The 10,953-nt window shown below is 38.0% G+C and overlaps 1 protein-coding gene across 1 annotated transcript in view; it reads right to left on the bottom strand.

Moving 5' to 3' along the window:
* The window catches only part of LOC107757182 (reversion-inducing cysteine-rich protein with Kazal motifs-like), a 55,943-nt gene extending 46,019 nt beyond the window's left edge, over nt 1-9,924 (bottom strand). Inside the window, exon 1 of the mRNA XM_016574597.1 lies at nt 9,653-9,924. Coding sequence (XP_016430083.1) covers nt 9,653-9,722 — 70 coding nt within the window. The 5' untranslated portion in view covers nt 9,723-9,924. The remainder of the gene's footprint in view (nt 1-9,652) is intronic.
* Nucleotides 9,925-10,953: the final 1,029 nt, after the last annotated feature.

Raw genomic sequence — 10,953 nt, 5'->3', positions numbered from 1 at the left:
TTCTGAAGACAGTCGATTCCCTTCAGAGATACATTCATATGAAACACCCGCGCCGTGTTATGATTTTGAAACATGCAGTGCTCATGTTTATTCAATGAAGTCAAACGGCACAAATAAATCAATGTATGGGAAACTGGTAATGTATATCGAAATATCGGAAATGTGTTTAAAAATCATATCACCGTTATTGAAAAAAATTATATCGCGATACATATTGATATTGAATTATTGTCCAGCCCTATATTACGTATTGTAAAAAGGGGCATAATAGGTCTAATTGTAATTTCGATGGGCTGTGTACATGCATTTATGCCACCATTGAGCAGCATTAAACAGTCTGTGTGAAGACACCTACATGCCACATCAGAAGTGCTTCTGTGCCACCGTTGCACTGTAAAGTTACCATTACACAGCAACTGCAACTTCATACAGTACTTTGAAACTATGGGCTGAGGTGAATAGTTTAGTATGACTTTCATGCTGCATTGCATCTGTATAAAGAATTATTAAAAAGAAGGCACGGATATCTTCAGAACAGCTTTCCTTGAGTTTCTGAAGATGCTGTTATTTAAGAGTGTGATGTAAGATTGGTGAAGCTGTTCTCAGACCAGCATAAAAGGGCATCTATCAGTCTGTATACGGTGGTTAAAGAGAAGGGAAGCAGAGCAATTTGTGGCCGTCGCCGGGTCCCTTAACGAGCTGGGATGTTAATGACACAATTGAAGGTGCAGTGGAGCATTCAGTCCGGGTTACATCCGCTCTCTGTTCATCTGAACCGACCGAAGACTAAACAAATTACTGCTGCTGTGGAAACTGATAAAAGCCATGGACACTGCTGGAGTGAGTGAGTCACTGAAGAGCAGCAGAATGCAAACGCCGCGTCTGACGCTCATCGAGTCACTTCAGAGCTGTACATTATACGCGGCAGGATCAACTGTGCATCGAACCGAACGCTTTCTCGCGGCGAGAGCTGTAATGAGCAATGACAGATACACACAGGCCGGCTGAGATGAGGCCTACAGGCTGCTAATGAGACGGAGAGGACAAACCCTGTATCTGACCAAACTGATGTCTATACAAGCCCGCTTCCTCCACGGGATAAATCAAATACAAAAGTGATTGTGCTTTTATGTCACAATTCTGAATTTTATTCTTGCAGTTCAGAAAAAAAGTCAGAAATGCAGAATATAAACTGAGAATTAAGAGATAAAAACATGCAATTCTGTCTATTTTAGTGGTGAAAAAAAAAAAAAAATTTCAACAAAAACTGATTTTTTTCCCCCCTCGCAATTCTGTTTAAATCTCAAAAAGTCAGAATTGCAAAATATCCATTCAAAAATCAAATCAGATCAATCTTATCAAATCAAATATCAAATCAGAATTAAGAGATATAAATGTGCATTTCTGACTTTTTTCTATAGTGTAAAAAATACAGAATTGTGAGAGATAAACACAACTGAGTTTTTTCTCTGAATTCGGAGTTTATATAGCAATTCGGTTTTCTCTGTGGGTTATTGTTTGTTTGTTTGGTTGGTTTTTCCAGTCATGGAATAAAAAAATAAAAATAAAAAAAAGGTAATTGCAACATTTTCTCACAATTCTGACATTTCTTCTTAGAATTATACAATTCGACTTTATGTCTTGCAATTCTGAGATATTTTCACAATTGTGAAAGAAATGTCAGAATTGTGAAATAGTCAAAATTACATTTTTTTTGTTGTTGTTGTGGAAGATGTTCTCAGAGTCGCTGTTTCTGTGGCCATTCTCACTTCAGAGTCTGTTATGCAATTACTTCAACAATGCCTGTTGTTACAAATCACTGGTGTGAACATCCAGATGAAGTCACAGACCAGCAGCAACGAGGCCAAAATCTGCATCACACAGAGCAGGAGCAGAAGGAGAGTCCTGGACAAGCTGGAAAAACCAACAGTGAGCCGGAGCAACAAAAGGCTGAGCGACAGAGGCGGTGCGGGCGAATGCTAATCCTGTCACGCTGTAAAGAAGCATGCGCCGACACACAGAGACACACAATAGAGCGGCGCACAGCTCACACACACTCCAGTGCAGCACACTTGCCGAGATACACGGCCTCCAGCAGAGCGCTTCATGCTCAGTCTGACCAAATTAGTTCATGTGCTTCCTTTAAAGAATTGTGTATCAGCCGATCACTATTTTAAATAAATGCTGTTCTTCTGAACTTTCTATTCATCTGTGAATCCTGCAAAATAAAATGTATCACAGTTTCCACAAAAATATTGTGCAGCACAACTGTTTTCAACATTGATAATAATCAGAAATGTTTGTTGAGCAGCAAATCAGCATATTAGAATGATTTCTGAAGATCATGTGACACTGAAGACTGGAGTAATGATGCTGAAAATACAGCTGCACATCACAGAAATACATTACAGTTTAACAGAGACTCACATAGAAAACAGCTGTTTTACATTCTAATTTCTTTCAGAAACATGAACATTTTTATGGCAAGGCAGAATTCATTTAGATTGGAAAGTGTCATGTGGTGCAACTCCCCAAAAACAATGATATATAAATTATTTAATGATATTAATAAAAAAAATACAATTTACATTGAAACATTTACATTACTTTTTACTTAATAGCTACACCACATTACATTAAATATAAAAAGTTTGGCAAAACTATATGAAACCAACTTAAATGACACACAGCAGATTTCTTGCCATGTGTGTTTTAAACTAGATCTCGAAGATGTTTTTATGGCTGTGGGCACTCTTATTTGTCACAGAGCCAAAAATGAAAATATCCCATGGCATATTAGTGTCCAAACCAAAACTGCTCCTCCACACAGTCTTCCTCTTTCTAAAATCAGCATGATTTCAGACACCAGCCACCATGTCCAAACACATGCGGTTCCTGTGATGCCCACATGGCGGGCGGTTGGTCCTCCTGACGCGTGCCGTCTTCATCATGAATGGGACATCTGCCGCAGCAGAGCCGGTGTTCCTCGCGGAGCTGCAGTTGGCACGCGGTTATAGAGACACTTCCTCAGATCGACTCACTACAGAAGATCTGACGCGCTGACAGATAACCCTGATCAACACAAACCAGCAACAACAGGACAATATCCATTAGGATTCCCTTCACACATTATAGGACTGATCAGAGGGATTAAAAATTACAGAATATATCAAATATTAAAATATTTAATTGAAAAAAAATTTTTAAATCTTACTTCAAAAATTTAGCTTTAACTTCAAGATGAAGTTCCTTTAGTTTCCTCCAAGACAATGTTAGTGTGTTGTAAGTTGCTTTGGGAAAAAAAGGATCTAATTAGCAATTAGTAAATCATTTGCATATTGTAGGTAGTTCTACACTATCATTTGATTTGCTGCTGGAGAAACATTTCTGATTATTATCAATGCTGAAGACAGTTGTGCTGCACAATATTTTTGTGGAAACTGTGATGCATTTTATTTTTCAGGATTCACAGATGAATAGAAAGTTCAAAAGAACAGCATTTATTTGAAATAGAATCTTTTGTAACATTATAAATGTCTTTACTGTCGCTTATGATCAATTTAATGCGTCCTTGATGAATAAAAGCATTAATTTTTTATTTTTTTTTTATTCTGACCCCAAACTTTGAACGGTATAAAAGTTATAAGATGCCTTCCATTCACTATTATTTTATGTACGTTTTATTTAAAATAAATAAATGTATATTTCCAAACTCAGATGCTGCATCCCTCCGTACAAGAACTCTGTGCATTTCTGCTGGAATAAAGTCCTTCACTGAAGGCCTTAAAGTAAAGACTCAAAATGATTCATGTTGAAAATATGTAATGTATGTGGTTGAGCGAGTGAATTATTAATTTCTCTTCCATTGCCAAAGAGCTTGTGAACAGAGCCTCCCTTCACTCGTATGGAGACTCGTATAAACGGCACATTAGCGATGCGATGTGATGCTGTCCTTGGGCCACGTTCAAGCAGCATCACTGAAATCCCACTGGACAAATGTTATGAGCTTATATAAAATTATGCAACCACAACATTTGGGCTTCCATTGCATTCAACAGCTCAGTGGTTCAGTGTGATGAGATCTGATTCACAGCGAACGAACGCATGAGAAACACACTCAACCTGGCCTTCCTTCAAAACATCAGACATCCAGGGCTGCCTTTCCCAACAGCACCTATTCATTTCCATCGTTACCAATAGAGTTCAGTGGAACTAATGACCATAGTTAGTTAACGATGCACCCCAGAGCTGTTTGGGCACAGACTTTTAAAGACAGAAAAACTGAATACAATGCAAGTCACTTTGGATAAATGCCTCCACAGAAATATACAAATGCACATTAAAAATATAAATGAGAATGAGAAATAATTCAATGGTTCCTGTTCAACTAATGATTCTTTGAGAACTTTATGAAAAAAAAACAAATTTGGAAATCATGAGAATTTCAATAATCAATCAAACAATTCTTGGAAAAGGTGGGTTAAAGTAGATTTTAATAGATTTCTTTTAGAGGTGGCATAAATACAATCAAATAACTAGCTTATATATTAAGCATCTGTACTAAAACTAACCGTGGTAACATTTTATTCATTATCATTTATAAAATACTACTGACAAATGTTTGATTCACTAAAAAGAACTCATTAAAGTTGTTTGTTTTGTAATCAACCTATACTGCTTGAGCTCTATGTGACTGATTGACTCAAAAGAACCAAATCTTTAGAGTCATTTATTGAACTACACTGGTTGTACTCCATGTATTTGATTCACTATAAAGATTCAAATTATTAGAATCATTTGTTCTGTAATTAAAAACACACTGGTCAGACTAGAGATTTGATCACTCAAAAGAACCAGTCATCACTGAACTACACTGGTCGCACATTATGTCTTTGATTCACTATTCAAACTATACTGGTTGTGCTCTGTGTTTGATTCACTTAAAAGAACCAAATCTTTAGAGTCATTAGTTCTGTAATCGAAATACGCTTGGTCTATTTCACACTGCAGATTCAGATGAATGCTGTCAGCACTGAATAAGTATTGCAGTCTGAGTATTTTAGTACAATATTCAGTCTACAATGCACCATAATGGAACCACACATCACAAACACTATTACAAATGTCACTTCACCTTATGAGTAAAATCCTGAAGAACCACAGTGTTTGTGCAGTTTGACTTGCCAGCTTTCTCATCGCACAGAGCACACGCTCCACACAGTTCATCTCAAACACACCAAGCACAGGGTTCGGCTTCAGACGGCACCCAAACCGTAAACGAAAGCCCTGAACTCTCCCAGTTTGCTGCAGCACGGAGGGATTTCTGAGGCGAACCGAACACACTTCCTGGAGGAGCTTCTTTGTTTTCTTTCACAGCCGAAGTTTGAGCAAACCTCCGCGTCTGTCCAGTGAAGAGATCCGTCTCAAGAGCACTTTTGCTTCCCTTGTGTCACCCTTTGCCCCGTCTTTACAATTTAAGAGCTCGTAGCTGTACAGTGTTGAATGGCGGCTGATTCTGCTCCGTTTTTCTGCATTCCTGCGAGTCAGGCTCAGAGAGAATAATGCCCGCGGGTCAAAGGTCACTTCCTGTGCGTTAATAACCCAGCAGTCTGACATCAACAACAACAGACTGATCAAGAGGGAAAACAGGAGGATGAAATGTACAGCTGATATGAAGATCTAATACGATTGCAAAGCCAAAGCTGGAGAGCGTTCGGAGCAAGTATTTGTCAGGCGTGTGACTTTCTCCGTCTGTTAAAGAACGCTCAGAATCACTTCCAGAAACCACCGCATTGTATAACGCACAAAACAACGGCAGAAGGATCACGGGTTTGTCAAGAAGAACGTTTGACGATGATTGAGCAGCTTGCAATGTCCAGTTTGTGGTTTTTACAGCATGCAACAGTCTCCAAAAACTGGAGACAAAGCCTGAAAAAAAACTAAAAAAGCAGAGCTCTGGAAGATAAACAAGCCAAGCAAATGTCAATGACTGATTTGGCAGAAATGAATGGGAATTCTTTCAAGATGCATTAAAAAAACTGAAAGAAACTGCGGTAAAGATGCTGAAGTATGGAATTAACTAAGCAGCACACACTTCCAAAAAACTCAGAGAAACTCCTGAACAAATGGTCAGATGCACTTCCATTTGGATCATCTCACAGCATGCTGGGAAATCTGTGGAGGACACGCAAACCAAATATGAAGACATTCATCTTCAGTTTAACATTCATTTTTTTCTCAAATTGTTATGCTGATAACATCATTTGTACTAAAATGCTTGCATTCAATTAGAAAAAAAGAAAACACAACAACAACAAAAAGATTTTAGTTGTAGCCAAACTTCTAAAAAAGGGCCAAAAATGTGCAAAACTTTTAATCTGCTGAAATTGCATTTACAAATGAAAGGGTTCTTTTTATAAATAAAGGTTTTTGATTGAACGTTTAGTAAAGATTTCAAAAACACCTGATAAGAATAAACACGCTTCATGAAGACACGTGGGAGTCATCAGTTAAATCATCACTAATAGATGAATTTACTATAGTATCGCATATATGCAATTGCTCTCCACTGCAATCAGCTTTTCTCCCTGGACTCAGTATTTTCAGCGTGTTCTGATGCATACAGTCAGAATATGTTCATAATGACATGAAAGTGCCAGATGGCTTTAAAGGACATGAAAGGCATGTGGGCATAGCATGAGTCCAGCTGTACACATGTCCGGCAGATACACGCATGTCTGCAATCAGAAGCGAAGCACGTGAGGCTGGATCGCTCTCAACAGATGTCACACCATCGGCTCTTCAAACCCAATAACAAGACATCAAACGCAACAGAGAATGGAGCGAGCGCAGTCCACACAGATCCAATGCCTTGACAAAGAACTAATTGAGTCCGTGAGCTGTAATGGCTTGCACATGTTTAGGTGGAGAGGTGTTGGTTTTGCTCAGTCTCAGCGGATCATGCGAAACTGTCATGAAAAGAGTCAAAGAAACAGAATGAAAACTGTATGTAGAATCAGTGTTGGGGGTAACGCATTACAAGTAACGCGAGTTACATAATCAGATTACTTTTTTTAAGTAACTAGTAAAGTAACACATTACTTTTTAATTTACAAGGAAACATCCGAGGTACTTTTTCAAATAAATACCTCCAGTTACTTTTTTTCCATGTGTTGAGTGACAGCTCTGGTGTTGCCATGGTGACAGAAATCAGGAGTAAGAGCAGAGCGTTGTGTGTGAACATGATCTTACTGTAGTTCTAGACTAAATATCAACATGTGTTTACTCATCTCACTGCACACAAACACATTCAGTGTTCCTCACAATCAATAAAAACAGTCAAATGCAAACTCAGAATATTATACAAACCTGCAATAATTAAATATGTTAAATAAGACAAATATCATTTATGTATTTAATCCCATTTTATTAACCAGTGTCTTTGTTACTGACCTTCGATGGTCCAATTCAACCATACTAAGCAAAAATAACACATTTGTGTTTCATTTTTTGTTATTGCTGAATAGTGTTGAACTTGCGTCATATTCTTCATGAGATTAGTTTGAGCGGCGCCCTCTACTGTACAGACGTGAATTTACATTTCCTTCAGCCTGAGCCGCATTCATTTCACTTTTGGTGTGAAAGGGCTTTTACATTTGTAAAAGAAGAATGTTTTTATATTAAAAAACAAACAAGCAAGCCCTGCCCAGATTTTAAAAGTAACTCAAAAGTAACGCAACGCATTACTTTCCATAAAAATGTAACTAAGCAATGTAATTAGTTACTTTTTAGGGAGTAACACAATATTGTAATGCATTACTCTTAAAAGTAACTTTCCCCAACATTGTGTAGAATTCAGAAAAAAACTAAGAACGTGAACCAAAGAACAAGAACCAAACTTCCCTGAAATAGTACTAACAAACACTGTAGCCTTAAGATTGAAGACATTCCTTATTTCTTACTATACGGATGACATTGATTTTAAGCATGATTTTGATGTTCAGCGATGTCTGCCACCTCAGTTTTTCCTCTTCTTGTCCTGAGCCGTACTTGAGGGAGTCTAAATTGGTTGCAGATGTTTGTGTAAAAAAAAAAAAGCTTCAAATAGGTACAATGTGAGCGGCTGCTTGACCTGGACGTGATTGGCTCAAGGCAGCGTTTGGAGGAAACACAGCTTTCTAACTGAGCTGTGAGAGGAGAACTGGCCCGGCCGCGCTGGACAACAGTGAATACAGCTCAGAAGGTTAACAGACAACTTCTGCATGCTCACCTTATCTAACGCTACAGCATGCCTTCCGTGTGTGTGGCACACGACTCACAGCAGTTATTTACTGAAGAATCCCGAGCACATGGACACACACACACACACACACAAGCCACACACACACACACACTCTCACACACACTCTCACACACACACACTTCAAAGTACTTCGGCATCCAGATGTAAGCTTGACTTTGTTTGACACTAATAGAACATGAAAGATTTGACTAAGTTTTATAAACAACATCACAACTTTGCCAGGGTGAAATTTTATTTTGTATGTTTAACTCTTTTTGTCAATGCAAAACATCATGGAAACAAGATTTGTTGATTCTGACACCTACAACAAATGGCAGCCGTGAACCAAAACAACAAATGTTTCCAACACCTTCATGACGCTTTAACACTTTCATGATTAACATTAACACTGCATCACCTCACGTGAACCAGACCGTGTCTCAGTAATCTCTTATAAATCACACATTAACTGTAAAAGCACTTCAGTTCCCAGAATGCATTGTGGTATAAAAAAAATTATGCATTGGATGCATTTGCTGGTTTATTTTCGAAAATTAATTACAATAAAGGACAATATTGCATTTCTAAGTTATGATCAGAGTTAGGAGTCAATCACAATGCAAAAATAGTTTTCTTAAAAGTGCTAAATTAAATTAAAATTAAAGCAAATGTAATCACTAGAATTGCGACTTCAAACTAAACCGATTATCCCACGATGCAACACAATACGTTCATTCTTCATAGTAATTTGTTGTTATTATGAAATTACTGTAGCATTTTGTAAATCCCTGGCATTCTACAGTGAGTCATTCTGAAGCCTAATGCGTGTTTATGAATTATAAATGAAGTGGTTATGAAGGGTTACTGTAATAGTAGTCCTCCTGACAGCACGCGACTCTATCAGAACTCATTCACACGTGAGCAGAGACTGCTAGAAAACACATCTTACTCTTAATATACATCATATCCGAAGCTATTATTTCCAATCGCCCATATGCCAGTATGAATAACGGATTCATAAACTGCTACTCAATGAAGTTACGCGAATATAACGGTACAGCCCGACCACAGCCGAGCATATACATAGATCATCATGATAGACTCAATCAATGATTAATTATGCATCACCAATCATAACACAAATCACAATTCAATAATTCTGAAAGCCGGATTGAGAATAACGGTGCAGATTCAACAAGTCCAAATTTGCGATTATGCTGTTAAAATGTCACTATCGGCCATTATTAATAGCAGCTGAGCTTTTACCGCGTATAATGGGTAACAACGATATTTTCCCGAATAAAACCAGCCGATTCCTGACATTAAAACAACTAGAAGCAGAAGCGGAGAAGTGAAAGAAAGCGGACTTACCCTGAGTGTAGACGAGGGCGCAGAAGTTGCAGGAGAGAAGCAAAATGATTATCTCACAACACACGTACATCTTATTGAAATCCTAAAGTGCATGGTGGACTCAGACGCAAACGAGACTCGAGCTCCATGAGAGCATCTGTGCTAGCGGGAGCGCAGGAGAGCACAGGCCGCTCAGGAGACGCGGAGCGCGGCGTGGAGCTCTGAGCATGTGCGCGGAGCTGGAGCTGGAGCTGGAGCTGGAGGAGCTGGAGGAGGAGGAGGGCTGGGGAACTAACGGAGCCATGAGCAAACACCGCACTTATACCGTTATGTGCCCGAGGGGTGGGAGAGGGGGACGGACACACGAGCAGGAGAGAGAGAAAACAAGAAAAACAGCCTTACAAAACTTACAAAAAAGATCAGACCTGGATTAGTGTGCGCCATTACAGCAGTGTTGGGAAGGTTACTTTAGAAATATAATAGCCTTAGTTACAGATTACAAGTTAGGCTACCCTATTTAAAATGTAATATAGTGTAACTATTTCAATTACTTTATTGAAGTAATGTAACTGATTACTTTTGATTACTTTTCTAATGTTTTCAAAGATGTAAAGCGGGCAGGGTTAACCTTACAGTAGAATTACTGTAATCCTTCATCACAGATTAGCCTATCATTCATTTAATTTCAAAGCACAGCCACCACAAAATCAGACTTTAGCACCTCTTTTTACTTTGAGATTGTTAATACAGGTTTAAAATCATCATAACAATAAGCAGTTTAATAGCTATGATACTGTTTTTGGAATCAAATCTTTGCACAGCTGTGACCGGAAACACGGACATCTAACAGTGCCTTGGAAAAACAGTTCATCTTAAAAAAAAATTTAAAATAAAGCATATACATAAACCCAAATAGGAAAGTACACAGTTATTGAATAAGCATGTGTCCTAAACTCCTGAAACATTGGTGTCTCATATTTTAGAGCAGTCAATGCAATTTATGAAAGAAATCAATTAGATCTGTACTGTATGTGTGTGACAATATTCAGATGTAACCCCCCTTTGTAATCATTAACATCTTTATAAGTAACTGTAATTTAACTACACATTTTTTCTCAGTAACTTTAATTACAATTACATTTATTTTGTAATTAAATTACGTAATTCCACTACATGTAACTATTTACTCCCCAAGACTGCATTACAGTTAGAAAAACATATCATATTTGCCTAGAGAGAGAAAAATATTACAAAAAGACAAGACTGAGAAAGACAGACAGACAGACAGACAGATAGATAGATAGACAGATAGTAACAATCAC

The sequence above is a fragment of the Sinocyclocheilus rhinocerous genome, unplaced genomic scaffold (assembly GCF_001515625.1).
Source record: "Sinocyclocheilus rhinocerous isolate Xijiao unplaced genomic scaffold, SAMN03320098_v1.1 scaffold1464, whole genome shotgun sequence".
In the NCBI taxonomy this organism is placed as follows: Eukaryota; Metazoa; Chordata; class Actinopteri; order Cypriniformes; family Cyprinidae; genus Sinocyclocheilus; species Sinocyclocheilus rhinocerous.
Note: the sequence above shows the minus strand (reverse complement) of the source record. Positions and strands in the feature narration are given on the sequence as shown.